The sequence below is a fragment of the Eretmochelys imbricata genome, chromosome 18 (genome assembly GCF_965152235.1).
Source record: "Eretmochelys imbricata isolate rEreImb1 chromosome 18, rEreImb1.hap1, whole genome shotgun sequence".
Lineage (NCBI taxonomy): Eukaryota > Metazoa > Chordata > Testudines > Cheloniidae > Eretmochelys > Eretmochelys imbricata.
In genome coordinates this window covers 13,109,122-13,136,861 of record NC_135589.1, presented here as the reverse complement: position 1 = coordinate 13,136,861, position 27,740 = coordinate 13,109,122, and the positions used below count along the sequence as shown (strand labels likewise).

At 40.6% G+C, this 27,740-nt stretch overlaps 1 protein-coding gene across 4 annotated transcripts; it reads left to right on the top strand.

Moving 5' to 3' along the window:
- The first annotated feature begins 38 nt into the window (after positions 1-38).
- Positions 39-27,413, top strand: NMNAT1 (nicotinamide nucleotide adenylyltransferase 1). Of its 4 annotated transcripts, none has more exons than XM_077837318.1 (5): positions 39-126; positions 19,371-19,544; positions 21,195-21,378; positions 22,117-22,262; positions 23,447-27,413. In XM_077837318.1, exons 2-5 carry the CDS (start codon positions 19,427-19,429, stop codon positions 23,857-23,859), a joined length of 861 nt encoding a protein of 286 aa, XP_077693444.1. In that variant the 5' UTR covers positions 39-126; positions 19,371-19,426; the 3' UTR covers positions 23,860-27,413. The 4 variants fall into 4 exon arrangements, with proteins under 4 accessions (XP_077693444.1, XP_077693441.1, XP_077693442.1 ...); XM_077837315.1 differs by lacking the exon at positions 39-126 and adding an exon at positions 12,917-12,999; XM_077837316.1 differs by lacking the exon at positions 39-126 and adding an exon at positions 13,816-13,905.
- The last annotated feature ends 327 nt before the right edge of the window (positions 27,414-27,740 follow it).

Sequence of the window (27,740 nt, the reverse complement as noted above, 5' to 3'; positions counted from 1 at the left end):
CCAATCGAAGCACTCCTGCTTGTGCGCTGTACCCGGCGGTCCCGTCGGCGCCTGGCACCCCGGGCCACAGTGGGTCCGCCCCCCTGGGCTGTTCTCTGCGGAGCTGTGGCGCCGCCTGTCAGCCGGGTAAGCAGCTTGAGGGGTGCCTCTGTGGGGCGAGGCGCCCAGGGGCCGCGCCTGGGTTACCCTGCGTGGGGAAGGGAGCAGGGCGGCCCCATGGGGAGCTCTGGCTGCAGGCGGGGGGCTTCAAACCCTCCCCCCCCCAGCCCCCGGGGGGCCTTGTCGCTGGCCAGGGACTTGCCTCCCAGCGCGCAGCCAATTTTTCAGTCAGTTCCGCTTACCTCTGTATGACTGAAACGAAAACAAGCGCTGCCACAGGGTAGGGAAATGCAGCCTGTCTTGCCAAAGGCATTTAGAAATGATTATATGTTACTCCTGCAGTCCTTACTCACACAAGTAAATCCCATCAGTGGAACTTTGCTTGCATGAGCAAAGACTACATGCAGGAATAAGATTTTGTGGGACTGGGCCCTAAATTAGTCTGGCTAATCCCACGCTGAAGTACTCCACCTCTGGGATGGAAGGCGGTAGCTGTTTAACAATGCATAGCATCACTATACAACAGCCCTGGACTTTTACCAGTATGTGTTGCACTTATTGAAAATGTCACGTATATAGCATGTATGTTTGTACAGTATTTTTTGTGTCAGTTTCTCCAATTGAAACCAAATACAAAATCCTTGGTAAAAGAAAGTGGCAACGAAAACAAGTTCTTTTTGGTATTAACAAAACAAGGTGTTTTTTTTAATTAAAATTAGAATGTATTAATACTATATATAACTTTTTATTGCTTGCCCCAATGAATTTTTGAACATCTACCTTAACAATGTCAATTTACAAAAGAAAAGGAGTACTTGTGGCACCTTAGAGACTAACAAATTTATCTGAGCATAAGCTTTCGTGAGCTACAGCTCACTTCATCGGATGCATGCAGTGGAAAATGCAGTAGGGGGATTTTATATACACAGAGAACATGAAGCAATGGGTGTTACCATACACACTGTAAGGAGAGTGATCAGGTAAGGTGAGCTATTACCAGGAGGAGAAAAAAACAACAAAAAACAGACAAACCTTTTGTAGTGTTAATCAAGGTGGGCCATTTCCAGCAGTTGACAAGAACCTGTGAGGAACAGTAGGGGCAGGGGGATATAGTTTTACTTTGTGTAATGATACATCCACTCCCAGTCTTTATTCAAGCCTAATTTAATGGTGTCCAGTTTGCAAATTAATTCCAATTCAGCAGTCTCTCGTTGGAGTCTTGTTTCTGAAGTTTTTTTATTGTAATATTGCCACTTGTAGGTCTGTAATCTAGTGACCAGAGAGATTGAAGTGTCCTCCGACTGGTTTATTAATGTTATAATTCTTGACATTTGATTTGTGTCCATTTATTCTTTTATGTAGAGACTGTCCGGCTTGCCCAATGTACATGGCAGAGGGGCATTTTTGGCACATGATGGCATATATCACATTGGTAGATGTGCAGGTGAACGAGCCTCTGATAGTGTGGCTGATGTGATTAGGCCCTATGATGGTGTCCCCTGGATAGATATGTGGACACAGTTGGCAATGGACTTTGTTGCAAGGATAGGTTCCTGGGTTAGTGTTTTTGTTGTGTGGTGTGTGGTTGCTGGTGAGTATTTGCTTCAGGTTGGGGGGGCTGTCTGTAACCAAGGACTGGCCTGTCTCCCAAGATCTGTGAGAGTGATGGGTCGTCCTTCAGGATAGGTTGTAGATGCCTGATGATTCGCTGGAGAGGTTTTGGTTGGGGCCTGAATGTGACGGCTAGTGGCGTTCTGTTGTTTTCTTTGTTGGGTCTGTCCTGTTGTAGCTAACTTCTGGATACTCTTCTGGCTCTGTCAATCTGTTTCTTCACTTCAGCAGGTGGGTATTGTAGTTGTAAGAATGCTTGACAGAGATCTTGTAGGTGTTTGTCTCTGTCTGAGGGGTTGGAGCAAATGCGGTTGTATCGTAGAACTTGGCTGTAGACAATGGATCGTGTGGTGTGGTCTGGATGAAAGCTGGAGGCATGTAGGTAAGTATAGCGGTCAGCAGGTTTCCGGTATAGGGTGGTGTTTATGTGACCATCGCTTATTAGCACTGTAGTGTCCAGGAAGTGGATCTCTTGTGTGGACTGGTCCAGGCTGAGGTTGATGGTGGGATGGAAATTGTTGAAATCATGGTGGAATTCCTCAAGGGCTTCTTTTCCATGGGTCCAGATGATGAAGATGTGATCAGTGTAGCACAAGTAGAGTAGGGGCATTAGGGGACGAGAGCTGAGGAAGCGTTGTTCTAAGTAAGCCATAAAAATGTTGGCATACTGTGGGGCCATGCAGGTACCCATAGCAGTGCTGCTGATTTGTCCCCAAATGTGAAATAGTTATGGGTGAGGACAAAGTTAAGCCACCAGATTTGCCATGACATTATTGGGGATACTGTTCCTTACGGCTTGTAGTCCATCTTTGTGTGGATGTGTCATTACACAAAGTAAAACTATTTCCCCATGTTTATTCCCCCCCCCCCCCCACTGTTCCTCACACGTTCTTGTCAACTGCTGGAAATGGGCCACTTTGATTATCTCTACAAAAGGTTTTTGTTTGTTTGTTTTTTTCTCTCCTGCTGGTAATAGCTCACCTTACCTGATCACTCTCCTTACAGTGTGTATGGTAACACCCATTGCTTCATGTTCTCTGTGTATATAAAATCCCCCTACTGTATTTTCCACTGCATGCATCCGATGAAGTGAGCTGTAGCTCACGAAAGCTTATGCTCAAATAAATTTGTTAGTCTCTAAGGTGCCACAAATACTCCTTTTCTGTTTGTGGATACAGACTAAAACGGCTGCTACTCTGAAACCTGTCAATTTACAAAGAGTGCCTACGGGAACTAATTTTATTTAAGTCATTTTGTTTACCCTTCTCAGAAATCCTTAGAGAGAGATTTTCAGTGTCTTATTTAGTAGTGGGCATGAAAATAGTTGGATGTGGTGTAACTCACCTCAGCTTTGTTAAACTAAGTACATAGAAATGCATGAGGAGCTTTTTCATCAGTACATACCAAGGATTTGGCGTTTGGAGACATGAATGAGAGAAAGTGGATAAAAAACAAAGAACTATTGTTTACTGGTATGAGTGTTTAAATATTGTTTGTGGTCACATTGGAAGAATTTTGATAGTGTTAATTCAGTACCTACCAGTCCTAAATGATAAAACATAATTTAACGAAACTTTTATTATGAGGAAAAAAATTACTTGAGTTGGTATAGTGATTAACCTTTCTAAGGACATTCAGAGCAGGAGGCTCTCTTGTTCTATAGAGGTTCTTCTAGCACTCTCATCACTGTAGCATCTGATTTCCAGTACTGCATTAAATTATGTGATTAACATCTGTCACGTATAGTTTATTTTTTCTCTTTCATCTTCTTCCCAGGGAAGAAAATTGTGGGCACATTTACTCAGCAATTGGAAGGTGCGATTCCCAGCTTGGGTAGATGTACACATGTTAGTTATGTTCAAACTGGCACCTAAAAATAGCAATGTGGCAAGAGTAACAGCTTGGGCTAGCAGTCCATGTACCTACTGAGTGGGGGGTCAAGTAAGATTGTATTGGGGGAGGCTACCTTGACCTGCTGTCTGTGCCGCCGTGACTACAGTGCTATTTTTTAGAACACTAGCTCAAGCAAAGCTAGTGCATGTATGTCTACCCATGTGAAGTTTCTTATAGTCCAAGAGCTTTATGCCCAGATATATTGTATTGCTGTAATCCCGCCAATGGGTGATAAAGGCATGCAGGTCATATCATCTGGTCTGGATGAAATGGAGTCTCATCAGCAACCAGAGTTGATAGAGAACATTGTTTATCATAGCACTGTGAGAGCTTACAAGTCAGAGAAGAATCCTAAACTACAGATCAAACTGACCAATTGTGAGTGCGTTCCTCCAACTAAAGGAGACTGCAGACTCCCATAGTGCTTTCCTCTGTTCCATCTTGCTCAGTTCCAGTTTTAAACAGCTGTTCTTCAACCCTGAGCCGATGTAATCCAAGCAGTGGGCCAGCTTGGTGGAGTGGAGGACTATTTGTCATTTTGGGGAAGACTCACACACTTTTTAGTGATGATTTCACTCTTTCACATAGACAAGAAAACCCAAAAACTGGAGAATTTATTGGAATTCTTGTTTATAGAGAAGAGACTAACTTTCTGGGCCAAAATGGGGGTCACTTACTATGAATATAATGCATTGAAGACCACCCCTATAGGAAATTCCCTGGCTTAAGAGGCTGCTATAAACTATCCCCAGGATAGCCAGTACTATTTCATTGGACTTTTAGACTTCATCTGCTGGGCAAGCCACTTCTCCTAGTTCATTAAAGAGATACTTCATATTATTTAACCTGACAGAAAAAAATGGGGTAAAAATGGCTGAGTGGAATTTATGTTATATGTTATCCAGACAGTCTGCAGCTACATCAGGTTACTGTATTTTCAGGGGTTCCAATCCCTTAAATTGCATTTAACGGAACAAATATTCAGTTTTGTGCTGCAGTGCAAACAAACTAAAATGAAGGGGGAAAGTGAAAACAATCAGGTCATGTACCTGTCCTCTCATCCCTGAGTGCAAAATAGTTCAAGATAGTTTAAAAGGTAACTTTATTTAGAACTGCTCAGAGGTGGCACATACAGCCCTTGGAAGAGGAAAGCACGTTGTATCAGTCTGGATGATCCAGGAGTGGCTTTTCTAGGCTCCAAAGGTAGCAATGTACATATTTCATGTCCAGGAAGACAGGGTGGACTTTGAAGAATGGGGACAGCAGCGTCTCTTCTCATCCCTCCCAAGAGAGAAAGAAGCTTAATATACTGTACAATATTTCACAGTGAATAATTAATAGTTATGTGCATCTATATTGTTATTCTTGGTGTCACTGGCCCGTCCTCAGAAAGCATTGTAAGCTTTCTACATGATACTACATTTCATTAAAAAGAAAAGGAGTACTTGTGGCACCTTAAAGACGAACACATTTATTTGAGCATAAGCTTTCGTGAGCTACAGCTTATGCTCAAATAAATTGGTTAGTCTCTAAGGTGCCACAAGTACTCCTTTTCTTTTTGCGGATACAGACTAACATGGCTGCTACTCTGAAACCCAAATTTCATTAAAAGAAAAGGAGTACTAGTGGCACCTTAGAGACTAACCAATTTATTTGAGCATAAGCTTTCGTGAGCTACAGCTACAATGCATCTGATGAAGTGAGCTGTAGCTCACGAAAGCTTATGCTCAAATAAATTGGTTAGTCTCTAAGGTGCCACTAGTACTCCTTTTCTTTTTGCGAATACAGACTAACCCGGCTGCTACTCTGAAACCTAAATTTCATAAGTTATCTTTAATCATTATAACAACTTCTTGCTTGAGAGGCAAGTTTCTTGAGTGTTACAAGGATTTACAAGAGGGGCACAATAGATCAGTGAATAAGTACAGGCCTGCTTTAGTCTCTTGAGGATACTTTGCACTGCTATAGTATCTTCCAGCTGTTCCTCACATGGTGCTAATGCATTAATGAAGCCTCACAACCCCTCTGAGTTCAGTAAGTATTGCTATCTCCTTTTGACAGAGGACTAAACTTGAGGTAAAGGAAGTTTAAGTGAGTTGTCCAAGGTCGTAAAGCAAGTAAGAACTGGCAGTAGCATCAAGGAGTCTTCATATCCAGTTCCCTGATTTAAGTGCCAGATAGTGCTTCTTTACTATTTAGAAACAGTATAGAATACATTTTAAAAATCTCAGTGTCTTCCTTTAAGCATGAGCTGTAAGTTACTGAACAGGATTGGCCCACTTAATGTTGGAGTAAAAAAGATTAAATCAAAGTTATTTTAGAGAGAAATATTGAAGACGTTATTTAGCGTGTTCTGGGACAGAATCATACAATTAATTTTTTAAATTATCAACTGTTCCTAAAATCACAATATAGAGTTTTAGCCAAATTTTCTTAAGGCAGCCCTAGTATGAAAACAGTTAAAGTAAACATCAGGAGAAATGGATTCATTATTTTTGTGCAACAGATTCAAAGGATTATTCTTACAATACTGTACATAAAACCAATATTCTATAGAAGTTATCTCCTCATCCAGCACAAGTTTTCTGGAGAGTTACAAAACAGTACACATTTGAGATTTACTTATGTAAACAAGATAGGTGTAGGTATTAGCTCACTTCCTTTAACAAGTCTTTAGGAAAAAATATTTCCAAGACAATAGACATATTGATCTCAAGTTACATTTTAAGTGTCACCCTGAATGCCTACCCAATCTAAATTAGGCAATAGCATTTCCACAGTTTTGTAGTAGAAATAAGGGGCTTTGAAATCTGCAACAGTAAAGGCTTCAAATAAGTCCTTTTGTAAAAGAACACTGAAATTAATTGAGTTGTTCCTGATTATTCCAGGGCAGTGAGCAGTTTTTCACAATTAGAGGAAAGACCTGTACAATTGTGATGAATGAGAGTAACTGTGAGGTACTCTAAAAGTTGTCTGAAATGAAATAATTTACTTTAGTTAGCACAGGAGTTTCTGAAATTTTTTAACTTCTCTTTATAAGAATGACTTTTTAATCTCAAAAGCCTTTGGGCCAAATTCAACCCTGAGGCCAATGGAGTTACATCAGTGAATAACTTGTATCCATTTTGTTGATGTCTCTAAAAAGCTTAAGGAATAAGAAGTCCATAATTCAACAACACATTAATTTCTTAAATAGTTTCAACTTAGAGTGAAGAGTTGAATGTGACAATCTGACAGTAGATGGGCTGTAAGCATTCCTGGAGTCCTACATTACTGTTCTCTGCTGGGAAAAGCTAATTAATTTCCCTTTGTACAAGGCACCACTTTTCAACAAAGTAGATCAGAATGTTGCCAGAGTATGAAGGTGAGGGTCACTCCATAGTCAGTGGACCCCAGTTCTGAAAGTGCCAATAGTTTTAAGAATTACACTATCAGAAAATGCATATTACACAATGGTATTAGATTTCAGCCCTTCTGGTCCCTGAGCCAGCACAACACATGTGTTTCCTGGAGAAATGTTGCTAAGCTGCAGATGTCAGCATGAATTAAGAAATTGAGAGTATGTGTGAATAATCAGATCTTGCCTATAAATACCTCAATTTGTAAAGAGACACGAGTTAGAAGGCAAGTTTATGATGCAGTTTAATAGCTGCCTGATTTTCTAGACTGTAAAATTAGCTGCCATGATGCAAAAGGACATTTGATCCCATTGCTGAAAAGGCACCATATATTTTCATCTTTAAATTTCCAATTATTTTCCCCTTTTTTTAGGAGCAGACCTATTCAGGTCTGCAGTCTGAGTCACTTTCTTCTTTGAAACTGGAGCTTTATGCATTACAAAGGCAAGTCCAGCTCCTTCCTTCTCCTGTTCGATAACTGTTTCCATAGCAACTCTTCCAGCTGATGCCAGTGCAAGGGCTGCACTCAAAGTGGCACCAAACCCTTCATGTCCTTGCCTGCTAACTGTTTTGTGCTAATAAGGAAGAGGATTTGAAAAATTCTGTGTAAAAACTCTTGAAAGCACTGAAAAGTACTGACACAGAGTGAACCTCATAAGAGTACCAAAGCACTGCCGTTTCCATTCAAGAGCCCCCTGATGTTTGTATATATTGATAGTTAAAGACTTTGCTGGGAATCTCTCTTGTTTTGAAATTCTCCTCACTGTGAATGTTACAAGGATCAGTATAAAGAACAGGAGGACTTGTGGCACCTTAGAGACTAACCAATTTATTTGAGCATAAGCTTTTGTGAGCTACAGCTCACTTCATTGGATGCATGCAGTGGAAAATACAGTGGGGAGATTTATATACACAGAGAATATGAAACAATGGGTGTTACCATACACACTGGAACCAGAGTGATCAGGTAAGGTGAGCTATTACCAGCAGGAGAGCGGGTGGTGGGGGAAAAAAAACCTTTTGTAGTGATAATCAAGGTGGGCCATTTCCAGCAGTTGAAAGAACGTGTGAGGAACAGTGGGGGGGCGGAGGGGGGGAGAATAGTTTTACTTTGTGTCATGACACATCCACTCCCAGTCTTTATTCAAGCCTAAGTTAATTGTATCCAGTTTGCCAATTAATTCCAATTCAGCAGTCTCTCCTTGGAGTCTGTTTTTGAAGTTTTTTTGTTGAAGAATTGCCACTTTTAGGTCTGTAATCGAGTGACCAAAGAGATTGAAGTGTTCTTCGACTGGTTTTTGAATGTTATAATTCTAACACATTCCAGTTTTAGTCTGTTCAGAATCAGCCCAGGAGAAGCCATACTGGCAAGTCAGATTGCCATGAAGAATAACACTCAGACGTATTTAGGGTAAGGGGAGGATAGGAAGAGAAGTGAAAAATTAAATTAGTAGAAAAAGGATTTACTCAACAGTTATGGTCATTCATAGTTTCTTTTAATTTCACCCACCCTATTAAGTACTTTGTCACAAAAGCCAGACTCTAAATGGAAGCAGTGCAAATACATGACATATTTCTGGCACTTATAAAAAGAAAATTATTTACTTGTTTTACCCACCACACTTTAGATTAAAACTGAACATTTAAGAAATCTAAATCACTCTTAATCAGTGCTACTGATTTATTATTTTCACTTCATTCAGCTTCCACAACAAAAATAGATTGGTCAATTTTACTTGTAATTATAATCAGCTTTTCTTCTTACATGCTAACACCATGCTGCCCTGTTTCGGTTTCCAGGACTTCTGCAGAATATTTAAATAAACAAGGGAAGGGATAGCTCAGTGGTTTGAGCATTGGCCTGCTAAACCCAGGGTTGTGAGTTCAATCCTTGAGGGGGCCATTTAGGGAGCTGGGGCAAAAATTGGGGATTGGTCCTGCTTTGAGCAGGGAGTTGGACTAGATGACCTCCTGAGGTCCCGTCCAATCTTGATATTCTATGATTTCACTTACATTTTAAAGGAATATAATAGAACATATTCTTTTTAGGTTTCACTTAAACAAAATCTAAATGTTGGGTCTAACTGCTTGACAGTGCCCTTTAATTAATTTAGATACCCATATCTTTAAATTGTCAGGTAGATCAGTATTTCAGGGAAATGTGTAAAGCTAATTCTGTGAAGGAGAAAAGGTTTAATTTCTCATTTAAATAAACTTTAAAAGTACCTGCTGAAGTTACAGTGCTCACTGACAGCATCACAGACAGATCATAAAGTTTGGGCTAGTTTTGGCCTGTGTAAGAAAGCAACTGTGAGAGAGACTTCTTGTTATCATTGTAGCAATGTTTGTCAGTGTTTAAAATTGATAAATGAAAGGAGTAGCAATACTTCTTTTTGACATTATGACTAGAAGTAGTCTGAAGGTGCAGAAAACATGATTCTACCTTTTTAATCCAGCTCACTAATTTCAAAATTAGGCTAATATTTTCCTAGTTTTTGATTATTCTGTTCCATTTTATATGCCCAGCAATCCATCCTCTAACTGAAAAATGCAGAGAGCCTGCAATTAATTATAAAAGATAACAGTGAAACAAAATTATTCAACTAAGTATACCAGTTGTAACTGTAACTTTATTATGGCACTGCTGAGACAAGGAGTTTGTTAAAATACTCAGATCCCTTCATTTAAGAGCTGTTAGAAACCAAAGGGTCCCATTAAAATGAAGTGGAAACTAGCTTTGCTTTAGAAAACATAAAATCAGAAGTGGAATGTAGCCTTGAATGCAAACATACATACTGTGTAGCCACGGCAGTTAATACAACAGTGTAGACTCCTTCAGTTAAACATCCTGTACTCCTGAATACACAGAAGATCACCTTGAGCTCCTAGGAACTGGCTCCACAAGAATAAGCACCAAAGCCCGCCCTGGAAAGAGAGGAGAGTGATCAAGATAACACTTCGTTAAAGTCCTTCCCAATGAGAGACTTCAAGAAGATAAAAAGAAAAGGAGTACTTGTGGCACCTTAGAGACTAACAAATTTATTTGAGCATAAGCTTTCGTGAGCTACAGCTCACTTCATCGGATGCATCCAATTAAGTAAGCTGTAGCTTACAAAAGCTTATGCTCAAATAAATTGTTAGTCTCTAAGGTGCCACAAGTACTGCTTTTCTTTTTGCGAATACAGACTAACACGGCTGCTACTCTGAAACCTTTCAAGAAGATAAGCTTCCCCCTTTTGAAAAATCATTATCTTGTCTACTGTGTTGCAGAATCAGTCTATATGACCTTTGCCTTCTAAAAAGCATAGCTAGAGGCAAATTATTTTGTCACTATACTTGACACACAGAACTAACTACATAAAATATGTTGAAAAGTTAAAAAGCCACTAAGTTCATCAGCCACATATCGTTCACCCTCATTTTCTCTTCCTACGCTATCTTCATAACACCAGTGCATCTCTCCCAGATAATTGATGTGTTCCTGCTGGGTCCAAAACAGCCAGATATCTGATGTAATCCAAGTATGTGTGAATGATCGAAGGACAGAAGTGGTAATAAACATAGCAGTTGTATCACAGATAAGTCAGATACATTAACTCTTTTTGACACCTTAGAGACAAACAAATTTATTTGAACATAAGCTTTCGAGAGTTATAGCTCACTTCATCGGATGCATTCAGTGGATGAAGTGAGCTGTAGCTCACGGAAACTTACGCTCAAATAAATTGGTTAGTCTCTAAGGTGCCACAAGTAATCCTATTCTTTTTGTGAACACAGACTAACACGCTGCTACTCTGAAACCTGTCTTTTTGACAATGGGTGTAGATTTTTCTCAGCCTGCTTCTCAGTCTTAGCATCTCAGTGCTGTTTCATGACACCTGAATTACATATTTGAGTATACTGCCTGTGAGAGAATCAGGGGAGTATTCTGATTCTCCCCTCAAATTTCTTTACACTGATATCTCCACTGACTTCAGTGGAGGGGCATGCACAATGGGGGGGCAAGCAGGGGCACCCCCAATAATCAGCAAGGGACACAGTACTCCCCCTGCCGCGGGGCTGCAGCGGGGAGAGAGCCACACCCCAGAGCTAGGGGAGTCCTCTCTCCCCAGGGGCCGGGTGGGGAGAGTGAGTTTCTGTGCCTCCCCCCACTCCCTCTAAAGGGGTCAAATTTAAATTCATCTGCATGCTCCTGCTTCAGTGGCGTCACTCGTGATTTACACCAGTGTTACAGGAGAATCAAGCCCTGTTTCTTTGCTGTCCCACATATCTCTCTGTAAAACCCAGATGCCTGCAGAACTCCAATGGTGAAGAAAGTAAAGATACTACCACCAACTTGTTCAAAAGTGACTGGCTGCAGTACTGGGACAAGCTCGGACTGAAAAGCAACCCCAAGAAATCAGTTAAACATTCACTGAATTAATATCCTTTTTTAATTTTTATTTTACTAGACAAAGCTAATATTGGGTTTCCAAATGTCTGTGTTTGCACATTTCAGATGTATACATTAGTCTCTTGTTGGAGAACATTATTCTAAAATAGCATTAAGGTTTTGATACAAACCAAAGAATGGCAGGAATTTTAGGTTTAAGCCTGCGAAATATTAGAGCAGCAACTCCAGGCTCAACCTGGAATGGTATTATTCCCAGCAACCTTTAAATATACAATGAAAGCTGCATCAGGTAGCCACCCAATGGACTAGTAAAATCAATTGTCAGTAGAGGGTTTTTTAACTGCAAGTTGAACAAAACCGTATTGAAAACCTCGGGGATAATTGAATGGCTTAATACAAGGAGTTATCTATTGGGCAGGAGGACCTTAGTAGAAATTTCACTGTACCAAATTATATCCTTCATCTCATCCTCCTATATTTATTCAATAGAAAGATCTCTGTCACACCAACTAACACAGAAAAACTTCAGTAAAGGTTTCTTAACAGAAGATGTGCTTGAAAGAAATAGCAGGATGTTCTTCCTCCTGTTACATGTGTCATTTATACCATTTATACATGTACCATATGTGTCAGCAATGGTCCTCTGCCATGTACATTGGCCAAACTGGACAATCTCTACGCAAAAGAATAAATGGACACAAATGTGACATCAGGAATCATAACATTCAAAAACCAGTAGGAGAACACTTCAACCTGTCTGGCCACTCAGTAAAAGATTTAAGGGTGGCAATTTCGCAACAGAAAAGCTTCAAAAACAGACTCCAAGGAGAAACTGCTGAGCTTGAATTAATATGCAAACTAGATACCATTAATTTGGGTTTGAATAGAGACTGGGAGTGGCTGGGTCATTGCACATATTGAACCTATTTCCCTAAGTTAAGTATCCTCACACCTTCTTGTCAACTGTCTAAATGGGCCATCTTGATTATCACTACACAAGTTTTTTTTCTCCTGCTAATAATAGCTCATCTTAATTAATTAGCCTTTTACAGTTTGTATGGCAACTTCCACCTTCTCTGTATGTGTGTGTGTGTGTATATATATATATATTCTTACTATATGTTTCATTCTATGCAGCCGATGAAGTGGGCTGTAGCCCACAAAAACTTATGCTCCTATAAATTTGTTAGTCTCTAAGGTGCCACAAGTACTCCTTTTCTTTTTGCATTTATAGCCTGACTTATCTCAGTTGTCACCCTGCCACCATAGAGATATTTATCAGGCACTTTTGGTGACACTGGACTGCTGCTGATTTCCAAAATACAGGCTGCAGGACCACCCTGCCATCACGACTTTACTTTAAATGAGCAGACTGCTGATACAGAAACAGGAATTGAAAATGGTACCACCTAGTTAAAACGTCAGCAGGCCTTTTCTGCCAGGTCCTTTATTGGAGTTTTCAGTCCTTCAGGTTTGTGCTGTCAGATCTTCAGGGGAGTGAAAACAGCTGCCAGTCTCCTTGTCTAAAGGGAACAGAAACTATGGGACAGGCTATGATTTCGCTCTTCTCAAGAACATCTCAGAATACTCAAATCAGCACTTTAGGTAAGACACCTGCTTCATTTCTCCCTCTGTAATCTCAGAATTCATCATGCATGCATTAAATTAACCTTTACAAGTTTTACTAATTAAACCTCTTTGTACCTCTGTAGGATGTAGAGCTGAAGGATCAGAATAATGATTCCAAAAACAAACACTATAACTTACTGAGAAGAAAATGACATGAGACATATTATTATTCATTACTTACTACACAGTAAAATATTCCACCAATACACAACTCTGTTACGTAGTTACCTGAGGCATTCAACTATTGATCCCATATTTAAAGCTGGCAAAGGATTTGTAGACACATTTCAAAGGTACTGAGCACCCAACGATTCCCAAGCAGTTTGGGAATAACTTAGAAAGTCCAAAATTCAAAGAATTGAGGGGACCATGCTCATAGGAAGGGACATGGTACTATTAGATGATGCCTCTAGATTAACTGAATTTGTATTTTACATGATGTTGCAGCAGCAAACCTTAATATGGAGACAAAGGCCTTAACTGCACTGCGAATTTTAAGGAGTTCTCCCATTGCCATGTAGCACCAACACAGCTCCGCTTTTGCAAGCAATGGTACAAGCAGAAGGGCATATTGCTGCATGAATTTTTACCACTGTATCATCCAGATCTTCTCAATGTAGACAAAGCCTTTGACTCCTGACAATGTGCTGTTATAATAGCAAATTTAATTCCATCATCTGTTTGCCTAAGCATGGACTAACCCTACCAGGTACTCTCCTATGAGCATATTCCCTTCAAAGCTTTTTAGTATTTTAGTCCCAACCTGATTTGGACCATTTTTATATTTTGCAGCCCTCTCTTCAGAAGCTTCTATTCCTTTCCCACTCGAAAGTCAATCTCTATTGATGTGTATGCTAAATTTGCTACTGTATCTGGAAACAGGTATTTTATATTATATATGTTGAGAGCACCATTCTACCCTGTGATACATGGTATGCACTACTGTATATCTTGTAAATATCAATGTTTGCCCTTAAATATTAGTAGCTCTTTTCAGTTGCAATGGAGGCTAAGCGTTTCAGTGAATTAAACATTGAAGTTTCACCTCTGGAGAACTGGATTAGAATCTTAATTTGGCTCACAAGTAGAAGTAGTTTAATGGTCTCATCCTAGTCTTTAGAAATCTACCTGGATCTGTACACATTAACAAAAGTACCACATTGTTATAAATCTCAGCTCAGAAGACAAGGATGTTGTGAGTCGGGATTGCGGAGCATTGTGTGGCTATAGTCAGTGCTATTAGTTTTATTAGTTCAAAAGCACTAAATTCACCTTTCAGAAATAATAATTAAAAGCTAATAAACAATATCTCAACTTACATTAACTCTACCCTGTACACAACTATCTACCCTTTTGAAAAAGGATTTGAGCTTTAATTATTTTTGCTGCTTTACTGGATTTAAGAGATTCTAAACTCTTTCCCTGGTTTCTGCCATGGATACACACACCCCTATTAAATAGCCCTAAAACAAAACTGTGTTTACAATCCGAATTAATGGTGTTTGGGCACTCATCAGCTCAGGTGGTAGGCCATGTGAGTCAGGCAGTAATGAATCATAGCTGGTCTGATCGGATGCTCAAGAATCTGGGAGAAGTGCCATTTAAGAGAGGTTTTTATTCCAGTAATACATGGCTGGTATGAGTGACAAAATTCTGTTATGCCCTGTAATTCGTTTCTGCTATCAATTGCCGTTGGATTTCAAAAGCTCAGCATTCACCTGAATGGAGCTTACTTCCCTGAGGTCACCATAAGCACAAAGTCCCTTTATCGTAATGAGAATTGGCAGGATTAGTGCAGAATAGCTAATTCGTAATGGGGTGGGGGGTAATATAATGCCCCAGTCTCCCTACCCCTTAATATTTTAGTAAAGGTTTTAAAAAAAACTTTAAAAAGCCCATCTCAAAAGAACACAATAAAAATCTTAACTTGTACAGACATGCTAACCATCTCTGTGGTTGCACCACTACTCTTGGAGGGTGGGAGGCAAAGAGGGGAGACACAGCATAGATAAAAAAGTTTATGGGATAGAAAGGGGTTATTTCAATACAGAAAATAGAGCTTTCCTCCAGCTGTTTAACTACACTGGTATCTATGGAAGCAAGGATGGGTTAAACCTAAATGAAGCCCAAATGGGCCAATATTTTGCTCCCCAAGTTGGCCTTCCATATAGTTTCTTCCTCACTCTCTTGCAATGGACTCCATTTCTCAACCAGTTCACCATCTCTTACATACCCACTTGATGTCTGATTTTTCAAATGTGCTGAGTACCCACAACTACAATGGAAGTCTTGGGGAGCTTGAGGTGTTCAGCGCATCTGAAAGTCAGATGTGGCTTCTCAGTGATTTGCTAGCTTCAGATTAAAAAAAGCCTAGCTCCTGGAGCCTGCCTTACTTCACCTCGTGACGCTTGTCTGGCTGTGGCTGTCACATAAATACTATGGATGTCTTGGACCAAATTCGTTCCTAATATGATCCTGTAAAGTAAGTTACAGCAGAGATGAATTTAGCTCGGCATGTGCCCATGCCCGCAACAGGAGCTTGTCACCAGGTGGCCCCGATAAGGATTCCAGCTCTGAGGGAGTTAATGGGAAAAATACAGGCAACCATGATCGGCAGTAGCAGTTTTGCAATGGGTGGGCACCTTGCACCTCTCCTATGCCCTTGGCACCTTATTTACCTCCCCAGGGCTAGTGGGGTGAGTCATAGTTAGAGCAAAAGGGGGCCACTCCTAAATCTGGCTCCCCCCTTCCTTCATTGCGCTGTGCCCCCTAAGATCCCAAATCGCATGGCTATAGTTCCCCCCATCCCTTTTGATCTCCCCAAGAGTCCAACGCTGCTGCTTCTGCAGCCACTGCTCACCCCAGCCAGGCAGTGTCTGCCCCCAGGCATGGAGAGTTATCTGCAGAGCTTGCAAAGCACACTATGCACCACTGGGAGCCTTTCACCATCATCCAGTTGGCCACAACAAGTTAGACCAGCAGGGCCATGGCCAGCAACTGGGCGAGGAACTGCAGTAGAAAAACCACTAGGGCAGGCTCACTGGCAGCTGTCCCTGGTCACGCTAGTGTGTGCAAGCGACTCATGCTCCTGGACAGGAGACGCAAACCGCTGCATGGAAGGGACTCGCACTTCTCTGGGGATGGCATTGACACTCGCATGGTCAAGTGATAGCCCTGCTGTACGCTACCCCTGAGAAATACACTGGGACAGCCAAGAACACAGACTCACTATCAGAGCCCACTTTTGAAAAAGTTGGCCAAGAGACTTGCCCAGGGCCACACAGCAAGGTGGAGGCACACTCTGGAACTCTGACTTCTTCATGCTGTACCCAAACCACTACACCACACTCAGAGATCGAGCAGCTCCAGTAGAGGAAGTTCCTATAACAGACTCAGCCTATGTGGGTCAGATTCTGCTCATGGTTATAAACTTGTAACTAGGGAACAGTTCCTTTTAAACCAATGGAGTTACTCTGGATTTACACCATTGTGGCTAAGAGCAGATCCTTTGTCTTTCATATTTAGTTTTTATATTCTCTTGTTGTGTGCATGGGATTTCCATTAAAATTTTGAGGGGAAAACAGGCCCCTCAATTGGGCAAAAGCCTGAAATTTTTATTCAGACAAAATGTTCACAAAATCATTGGAAGTATTGCACAAGTAAGGATAGAGTAAAAGCTGAATAAGAACTTCAAGATATATCCTTTAATTTGGAACCACAAGCAGTGTTGCAGGAAAAAACCTGACAAGTCTGGAATTATGTATTTAAATTTTAGTGGCAAACTAGGCTTAATGTTGTGACTTCTTTTCCTCATTTTGAAAGGATATTTACTCAATTTATTCAATTTGCTTTACTTTCTGATATTGCTGTTAAACAGTAAGTCTAAATACTTTGAACTATTCATGAGGCTCCAGGAACATTGATTATTTTTCTCTCTGTTTTCTTTTAATTTCAAAATGAAAATTTCTTAAATTATAGAAGATGAGAGCCAGGGAAAGGAATGGTAATATAAAGACTTTTGATAGATCAGTCTGAACGGAACAGTAGCAAAGAGAACAAGTAAACTGGTGATAACTTCACCTTCAGAGCTAAGAGGTTTCAGAGTAGCTCTTCTGCTTCCTGTGGTCAAATCGCAAAGCTGCCAGCTGAGGAATGTTGTCTGCTCTCAGTCTTGGTAGGAAGAGCTGATAAAGGTGACTTGAAAAGATTCTGTTCCTCATGATACAATTAATAGACATCATTGTCACTAGGTTCAGGTAAATTGGATCGTTCACTAGATGCTATATTTGTCTGTCCAAATGTAGTAATGTTTGAGCTGCCTTCTGTATTAAACAAGTGGTGATTCGGTATTTTTATACTTACATGGGCCTCCATTATTGTAGTATCTGAATACCTCCCAAATATTTCAAAATAACAATATCTCTCTCTTCCTTCACAGTGTGTAATGGAATAATAGCTTATAGTTTGCCTGTTTGTATGTTCTGTGTTGTGTATCTTTCTGTGTGAATAACTTTTTGGAGAAAAGCTAACCTAAAGAAATGAATTTTGCATTTAGTTCTGGATGTGTTTGTTCTCATCTCTTGCAGAAGGATTCATAGTGGAGGTCCAATTCCTACAAAAGTTCTCAGAGTAGCAGCTGTGTTAGTCTGTATCCACAAAAAGAAAAGGAGGACTTGCGGCACCTTAGAGACTAACAAAGCTTATGCTCAAATAAATTTGTTAGTCTCTAAGGTGCCACAAGTACTCCTTTTCTTTTTACAAAAGTTCTGTTTCCCACACTCATGAACCTCTTCCTGTTGATCAATAGTTTAATTGTTTCACCTGAATATAGCTGTCATAGGAATTCACAGTCTCAGTCACAGAGAGAGAAGTGATCTCTCAGTACCTAAACCAGTCCTATGGAGGATTTTGAAAATCAGGACACAATCTGAAGCAGTTTCTGTATTCATTGGGAAGACTGGAAAAGTGAATGCTGGAGTGATGCATTCATGGCAGCTTGCGCAGCTAAGCAGGCATTTTATACCAGTAAGAGCTTTTTTCAGGATGTGTGGTTCCACTCCTAACTATGAGTTGCAATAATCTAGTTCATAGATCATTAATGAATGGATCACCCTGGCCAGATCTATGATTGATAGGTGTAAAATCAGCATAATGGAGTGAAGAATCTGTCCCTAAGTTTCTTGAGAGTACTAATTTAGAGTAGTAGTTTTTGATAGAAAAGAATTACAGCCTAAAATACTATATACTGGTAATTGTGGACTGAAGCCAATATTTAATGAATGTGTTTAAAACACCCAGTGCTTCTGTTTTTTCTTGATTAGACTAATATTTACTAGCAATTCTGCCAAAAAATAAACACTGGGACCTTTAAACCTTAATTATACCATACATCACTGTTTTTTGAACCTTGGCCACCCACAGAACGTATTATCTTCACAGTGATTATGATAGGTTTCTGAGTAACAGCCGTGTTAGTCTGTATTTGCAAAAAGAAAAGGAGTACTTGTGGCACCTTAGAGACCAACCAATTTATCTGAGCATAAGCTTTCGTGAGCTACAGCTCACTTCATCTGATGAAGTGAGCTGTAGCTCACGAAAGCTTATGCTCAGATAAATTGGTTAGTCTCTAAGGTGCCACAAGTACTCCTTTTCTTTTAGTGATTATGATGGAAGCTAATGCTGAGAGGAAAATGAGGAAGTTAGTGGGTCTCCCTCTGTCATTATAAAGTATGTTTTCTAGCCCTTCGGGTTGTGGAGAAAAGTGTATTGAAAACATTAATTGACTGCACCCTAATGGCTCAGAAAGCCAAATGCAACTAAAAGGACCAACATTGCAAAAGAATAAATCTCATCATTTTTGAGGGGCCTGATCTATGATTTTTGAATGCTGGGATGGCAGTGCTGCTATTATTCACCATATACACTGTACTCTTTACTAAAGCTCCCTTAGTACTGTCACATTGCTATCTATTACACACAAATCTCATGCTGCCTTCCCCCACTCTCTTCCTTCTACATCCTTTGAAGCCCTGAGTATTCTCAACTGTATGTTTCCCATACTTAAGGCCCACACAAGAGTCCTCATCATCCTTCTTGTGGCATATAGCCACCTTTGCCCCATCCAATCTCTCTGGTTGCACCTTCTCTGTTACACCTTCTGGAGGTAGCAGAATTGCATCTGGTATTAACCTCCTAATATCAAAAATGGAGCATCATGTAAGAGATTGTAGAGCAAATATTGATGTTAGCATGACGGGTTGTTCATTTCTAATCAAACCATCTTCTGCTTTATTTGGTAACTCTAAAGGAGCAGAAAACAACTTTTTTGTCCTCTCCCCTTACTGTAGTTTTTGGCTGTGACTCTGAAGTTCTCCATTTGGACCTGTGGCTTCAGGGAAATCATATGGAGAATCCAGATAACAAGACAGAGGTTGTTCTGCTGGCCTGTGGTTCTTTCAATCCAATCACCAACATGCATCTGAGGCTGTTTGAGCTGGCTAAAGACTACTTGCATGAAACAGGTGGGAGTAATAGCTTAGCTAATGCAAAATGTAGAGCTCTGAGATGTGTGTGGTTGTGTGTTTAGGTGAGTGCATTTGTGTGAGTATCTGCGATTGTTTTGCTATGACAGTGTCTATATTCGGATTCCAATTCACAAGATGTAGAGATGGGTGTGAGTCTATGCATGATAATAAGTAACCTAAGACATAGAAGAATGTCCAGAGTTGCCGGGAATATAGCACAGTAATCGGTCATATCTGTGGCAGTGGCCTCTGTATCCCTGTCCCCTCTTGTGGACCAGTCTGTTGTAAGCAACCCAACTCCTACGTCAATGTGTTTCTAAGCCTCCCTGGGTCTGGATTGTCACTGGTCATTGTTCCTACCTCTGGGTATTTCACACAAGCTCCCAGAGGTAGACTCTGGGTCTGACTCCCTATTCGGTCAGTAGGATCCCACATTCTGGAACCAACGCCCCAACCTTCCTGAGCCCTCAGTTGCTAGGATATATTCCCCCAGAGTCCACCTGGTTGTTGTAGCCCAGTTTCTAATTAAAACCTTCAGGGTCAGTGTGGCAGGAGGTAGTCAAGGAACACAGACTTATCAGAGAAATATCGTAATCACAGACACTTAACTCTCTAGCCTTTTCAAGAGTAACAGATCTTTGAAAAACAACAACATCCTGAATGCACACCCCCTTCCCCCGCCCTAAATCTAATCTCATCCCTCCTGTGAGTCCTGGGTTTGGTCAGCATCCTTAAACTATGCATCTTTTGCTGCCTTCTTTTGACTGGTCATTTTGCATGTGCCAATGGTCTGGCCCATTGTGGAGAAAAGCACCCCTCCTCTAAAAGGTTTCAGAGTAACAGCCGTGTTAGTCTGTATTCGCAAAAAGAAAAGGAGTACTTGTGGCACCTTAGCTCACAAAAGCTTATGCTCAAATAAATTTGTTAGTGTCTAAGGTGCCACAAGTACTCCTTTCCTCTTTTAAAACAATCTCTGTCTCCATGTTGTCTATGTGCTTCAGCTGGGTAAGTTTGGGACGACAGCTTCTCCCTTGTCATTCAGAGTCAATTACCCTAACAATAGAAAAAAACCATTATTGTACTAGGGAAGAGTCATTCAATGTTGATAACCCTTGATTGCTCTGTCATTGCTTCTCAGACATAGTTGTTCCACTAGGTGTCAAGCCCCTGCTACAAAATGGATGCTCCAATCCACAAAGACTGCAATACAACATGAAGGTCACACTTCAGAATAAAGATTACAATACAAAAGAGAGACCCAGAAACAAAATGGGGTCCACGAAACAAAATGGGGTCCACAAAACAAAAAGGAGTTCACAGATTGACAATATGTCTGAGTCAAACTGTCACAGCCTCCTCTCCCCAAACCCTGGGACTATCACACCAGCTTTTTGTAGTCTGTGTCACCTACCCTTGGCAGCATGATTCAAATTCTCTTTCACAGCTGTGCTCCATACATCAGTCACAGGGCACAACACTTTTCCGGTTCCAGAGGATTGGCTAACAGGGCTCTGTGGGGAAATGGCATCTATTTTCTTTTAAAGACCATAATGACCATGCATATGAAGTACTTTATGTACAATACAGTGAAGTTGACATCTGCTCAGTCACTCCTTATGTTTTTGTGTGGGTGTGCTTGTCATGCAGGAAAATACAAAGTAATCAAAGGAATCATTTCCCCAGTGGGTGATGCATATAAGAAGAAAAGTTTGATCAGCGCCAGTCACCGAGTAACCATGGCAAAGCTTGCTACAGAAAGCTCAGACTGGGTGGAAGTTGATGACTGGGAAAGCAGCCAGAATGAGTGGCTGGAGACACTCAAAGTTCTAAGGTATTGCGTAGCCATACACTGAAAAGATACGTATTCCTATAGTAGGATCAGGACAGGAATGGTTTAAATGGCTAAGGGTCAATTCTGCAACTCTTAATCACATGAATAGTCCCATGGAAGTCAAAGGGACTATTCATATGAGCAAGAGTTTTTCACATAAATAAGGGTTGTGGGATTAGCCCCCCCCCCATGCCTATACGCTGAGACTCTGAACAGTTTAAAATTTCTAAGGGCATATCACTTACATACTTATTTTTGATGCCTTTTTAACACTGAAGAAAGTGAGGGATTCATAACGGTGACTAGAGCTGAGAGTAGAGTGGGCCCATGCTGCCCAAGCTTCTGAGTTCTGCTGATGTACAATGCTGCTCTTCCGTACTTTTAAAAGTAATGTGAGAACCTTAATGGAATGCCTATTTTTCAATCTTCCTTCACCCCCATGATGCTTCTGTGTTTGCCCTTCTTCTCCATATTGTTTGTGTATTACTCTAACTCCATCCAATTTCTTCCTTTGAAAAAATAAACTTACTTAATTGCTGATGCTTCTAGCTCCAGCACAGTGGCAGTCATAGGACTCTGATCTCACAGCCCATGGTTGGGGCAGTTCTCAAGAGACCTCTGTGAAAAACTCAGGGTACTGCTGCAGGAGAAAGTGATGAAATATGATTCAGTAGGTGGTTCTCTTCCCTATGTTATCACACAACTCTAATACTCTTTCAAAAATTATTTATTTTGTAGATACCACCATCAGAAACTAGCATCTTCTAATCCTGATAACAGTCTCCAGAGTGCTGTACCTCTAATAAAGCCAGGTCGAAAGAGAAAACAGGAAGCAAATAGATACATTCCTGTTAAAAAGAATCAACTGAGTCCAGAAACAAAAGGTTGAGTATGTTTGCGAAATAAATCCCCATAGCAACCCACACTTATTTCCAGGCCATGGTGATCTGCCATTGAGAAGCATTTTTCTGATATTCAATCTCAGTTCTGACCTCCCTACTGAACAATGTAAAGAAAATAAAGCACCTAGATTTTATGGCGTGAATCAGTAGTCTCCTTCATAATAGTAGACTATCAGGGTGAAGTAATCAGGTCTTAGACTAATCCTTAAGATAACAGAAATATGAACTGGAAAAAAAACATTTAGTTTACTGAGATTTGTCACACTACAGCTGAAGTTAAGGAATTGTGGATCATAGGCTCTTTTTATTCAATGAGGGAAGGAAGAACAATAAGTCAGAAGTCCCTTGTGTATCCAGAAATGGAGGAAGGGGTTGTAATTTAAAACCCCATGAAAGTGGAATAGCATGATTTAGAAATTCCAGCTAACGTCCAGATTGATTATTACTTCTTACAAAGATGTAATTTTATTATTCATCTCTATTTAACTTGAGCACCTGCATGAACTAAGACCTAACAAGCTTGCCAGTTTCTTAGTACCTTGGGCCCACCCACACCTTTTGGTTTCAGCCAATAAGCCCCTTCCAACTTTCCACGATGGATTTTTTTTCCCCCAGTGTGTTTTTTTGATCCCTTAAAAATAATTTGATATCTTAGTCTTTCCTGGCCAGAGTTTACTAACACCATCCACCCAGGAAGGGCAGACACCTATCAAGCCAAACAAACTTCTGTTGGTGAAAGAGATAAGCTTTTGAGGTCCACAGAGGCGCTGGGAGGGAGGGGGGGTAGGGATCTGATAGGGGGGCTGCCAGCTGTGGACAAAGCAGGCGGCCAAACGATGTTGTAGGGGAGCATTGCACAACTTTAAACAAGCATGGTCTGTAATGGAGCAGGGACGTAACATCGAAACAACATTAAGCAAGAGGATGTTAAGTGGGGAGTTACTATATTTTCTAGTACTTTTTGCTCCCTTTGGAGACTCCTGTGGATAGCCTAATAAATCTTATTATCAGGATGTTTTTTCTAATACACTGTCTGAATGTTCCTTTTCATGTTAATTTCATCCCATTACCTCAGTATACCCAGGATATGGAGAGGTAGCCTATCATTGCTAAGTCAGCAAATACCAGCAGCTAAAACTCAATCTTCATCCATTCCCTTTTTTTAGGTGTCCCACAGCTGAAGTTGCTCTGCGGAGCTGACATCTTGGAGTCCTTTGGAATCCCCAACTTGTGGAAACTGGAAGACATCACTGAAATTGTGGCAAACCATGGCCTTGTCTGCATAACCAGAGCTGGAAACAATGCACAGAAATTTATCTATGAATCTGACACGCTATGGCAACACAAGAATAACATTCACCTGGTAGAAGAGTGGATCACCAATGACATCTCTTCCACCAAGATCCGAAGAGCACTGAGGAGAGGCCAGAGCGTCCGTTACCTGGTCCCTGATGCAGTCCGGGCTTACATTGAAAAACACAACCTGTATAGTCCAGAAAGTGAAGATAGGAATGCTGGGGTTATTCTGGCCCCTTTACAGAAATATGCTAGGAGATGTAAGCAGGAACAGACACTGTAATCTAGCCTGTTGTTATGCTGTAAAAACCCTATGTTTTAATGTGGGAAGATGTTTAATCTGTTCCAGTAAATCAGGTCTGATTCTGTAGCCCTTGTATGTAAGTAAGTACCATTGAATTCAATGGGAGTTTTGCGCTTATGGAGATTGAGCTTTTACCGCACAAGCCTTGTCTTTTAAAAAAAGGAAGTATTTTTTACCTCGGGTAACTAACATGTGTGAGCTATCCTGAGGTAAAGGCACAGTGAGGACAAGGCACGTAGTTTTACCATAAGATAAACTAGGAAAGGTCAGCTCTGTTGACCTTACTAAGGGTATGTCTACACTGCCCACGTTACAGCACGGCTGCAGCAGCACTGTGATGTGGCCAGTGTAGTCATGCTTTATCGCTGGGGGAGAGCTGTCCTGATGATAAAAAAAAAAAAAAAAAACAACCCACCCCAAACGAGTGGTGGTAGCTTTATCGCCCAGAGTGTGGCTCCTGGCGATAAAGTGCTGTCTATACTGGTACTTTTCAGCGCCAAAACTTTTGTCACTCAGGGGTGTTTTTTTTTCACACCCATGAACAACTGAAGTTTTAGCTCTGAAAGGGGCAATGCAGACACAGCCCTAGTCTATCTCACAGTAAAACTAAGGGTATGTCTACACAGCCGACATTAAAGCACTGCCGCAGAAGTGCTTTAAAGTGGTCTGTAGTCGAGGCTCCAGCACTGGGAGAGAGCTCTTCCAGCGCTGTAATAAAACCACCTCTGTGAGGGGAATAGCTCCCCGCTCCCAGCGCTGTAGCACTTTCTACACTGCCACTTTACAGTGCTGAAACTTGCATCGCTCAGGGGTGTGTTTTTTCACCCCCCTGAGCGAAGAAAGTTTCAGCGCTGTAAGTGGCAGTGGAGACAAGGCCTAAAGTAACTTTTTTTACGTCAAGGATAGCTGAAACGCATTTGTTATCCTGAAGTTTAAGAATACACCTTTTTTAGCAGTGAAGACAAGGCCTTAGGAGCTTGATTCCTCCACTGTCCTTTGCCTTGTCATTTACAACTGTGCAAATTGAGAGTAAAGTGGGTGCAAAGTGCTGCCAATCAGCTATGCTGCTGTTTTACACTCACTTTGCATATGAACAGCAACAAAAGATGCTAGGCAGTGGAGAAGCAAGCCATACAATTATGCATTTTAAAGGGAAACCATCAAGTACTACAGTTTCATATCCAAAACTGAGCATAATGAAATGAAACAAAAATGGGTTTTACAAACTCTGATGTTACAGATATCCTTGATTTAAAAAAAAAAATCAAAAGTTTTTGTTTTGAACATGTCCCTACATTGGTGTGAACCCAAATACAACAGTAGGGCTCTGGCTACACTAGAGAACTTAAAGCAGCAATCTAGCTGTGCTCCTGTAAGCTCTCTAGTGTAGCTGCTCTTAGCCGACGGGAGAGAGCTCTTCCATTGGGATAATTACTCCAGCCCCCACGAACAGCGGTAGCTATGTCAGTGGGAGAAGCTTTCCCATCGACATAGCACTGTCCACACCGGCGCTTAAGTTGACATAAGTTGTGTCACTCGAGGAGTAGCTAATTCAGACCCCTGAATGACCCCATTTATGTCAATTTAAGATTTAGTGTACCTATAGGCCAGGAACTAGTGCATTAGAACCAGAAAGTGAAATTGACCTATTTAGTTTTGCTGTTCAAACTGAATGACCTGTAAAGTGATAAACACCACAAATGTTTTGAACACTTCATTGTGTTATAACAAAAGACAAGGTCATTTCAAGGCAAAGTTACACTTTCTTCCACTGTTATGTTTTAACCGAAAGCTTGGGAATGTCTGCTCATGAAAATGAAAAAAAAAATTGTTACAGTTCTTCTATCACTGATACATAGTAACTAGCGTACTCCAAAATCTGGAGTATATAATAGTCTGATTCATTTTAAATACTATATTGTTCCTGCTGTAACTACAGCATAAAGCAAAGAACAATAAGAAAGATGCAAATCACATGCTAGAATAATTTTACATTTTAGCACCAGCAGCATAGTCACAGCTGAGTCGTTTAAATGAGGAGCAGGATGAGGCTGGGTTGGGTTTATATATAAATGCAGTGAATAACTTTATTTCTGTTTCCCTGCTTGGGGTCTTGGGCTTTGAAAAATACTTGATGTTAATCAGGAGCAGGAAATGATATAATAATTGCCTTACTCTAAGGTCAACATTATTCTTCATGAAAGGACAGATCAGCTTCAGAAACTGGGCCCAGCCACTGGTTTAATGGCTAAAGGTTAAGAACAGTGTCATTGTGATTCTTATTCAACTGGGCCCTTTCTTCGGAATGAGGAATAAGATTTGTGAGACATTTGATTTCTGAGACAGAATTTCTGTGACTGGAGGGGAGGAGGGGTAAGGAGAGACTAGGGTTCCAATGTAGTCTAGATATGTCATTTTTCTTTCTTAGAAGTCTGGTTCTGAAGTGAGCACAGCAAATTGGGTATGTAAGTTAGAACAACACTATAAATGTCATGCTGGTGAATTCTACACTCCTCTCTCTTCATTTTGTGTGTGAATTAAGTGCCTTATCAAAAGTTCCAGGGCTCAAAGAGCTATTATTCAGATAGTATGAGAAAACTGTTGAACTGCGTCCTCCACACAGTGGTCTGTCATACTGACCAGATCAGATATGCTATCAGAACATGAGATTCTCAGTGCTCTGGACAAGGTGAGCAATGCATGGCATCTCCACATGTGCACAAAAATGCTGGAATTAATGTATGCTTTAGAGCCTCTGTGTGCTGCTAGTACCAGTTTGCAACCATTGATTTCTTCAGAGCATCTGTATTTAAAAATAATCTTTGTTATAAGGTGAGGCCATTACCTTAAAGTACACTTCTGGCTCTGAAAAGTGACTGAAATTGGCACTAAGATGTTCCATGTTTATTTCTTCTCAGTGATTTCCAGATCAAATGTGATCTGTTTATAATTAAAAATGTTTTTTCTCACTGGCAGCTTGGACTCACCTTGGATTTTGACAGTCAAGCTAGGTTCTTTCTAGCTCACACATCATCATTGGTAATAAAGATACTGTAGGCCAAATCAGTGACATCTGGGCAGTCCCACTGCCTTAATAGGGCTAACAGATTGGAACTTTAGTAAACAATTCTACTGATAATGCCCAGGAAAGAACAGAATTCACCTCTCTCTCTCTCTCTCTCAGCTATGTTGGTTCTACAGGGCTGGCAGGAGTAAAAAGCAATAAAGATTTACTTTAGTAATTAAAGTTATCTGATGTGACCCTGAATACACAAGCAGAACAGATCTTTTCTGTGAGAGAGTGCTGTTTATATAGTTACTTTTCAGAGTAGAATTGCACTTTATTAAGTCTGAGATTTACTTTGTGAATCATGATGCTGGTGTGTTTTGTTATACTTCATTTGTATAATTCAAGAGAAGGATTGTGCACTAACCAGGATGTTCTGTAGTGGCCTGGTCTACACATGTTATATTTTGCTGGTCTTTAGTGCAGTTATGTATAATAGGCGTTTCAATAAAAATTTTGGTGATAAGCAAGTCTGTTAATTTGTTTAGCATTGATAAAATTAATCAAAGTTTGATAGCCTAAATCTTAGAAGCTTTTCTCAGGGACAATCCTTAACCCAGCACAGAGTATCACCTAAAGCAATGGGATTCTGCATGGGTGAAACAGTCTGCATATGCAGAGCACCTTGCTGGACTGGAGTCATAGTTCTATTGTGAATATTGATCATTCCTTTCTATTGTACCAGTAGGACCCACAAACCAACATAGCATCAATTTCTACTTTTGCTTAACCAGTCTTGGTCCCAATAAAATCAATGGCAAAACTCCTGTTGACTTCAATGAGACTAGGATGC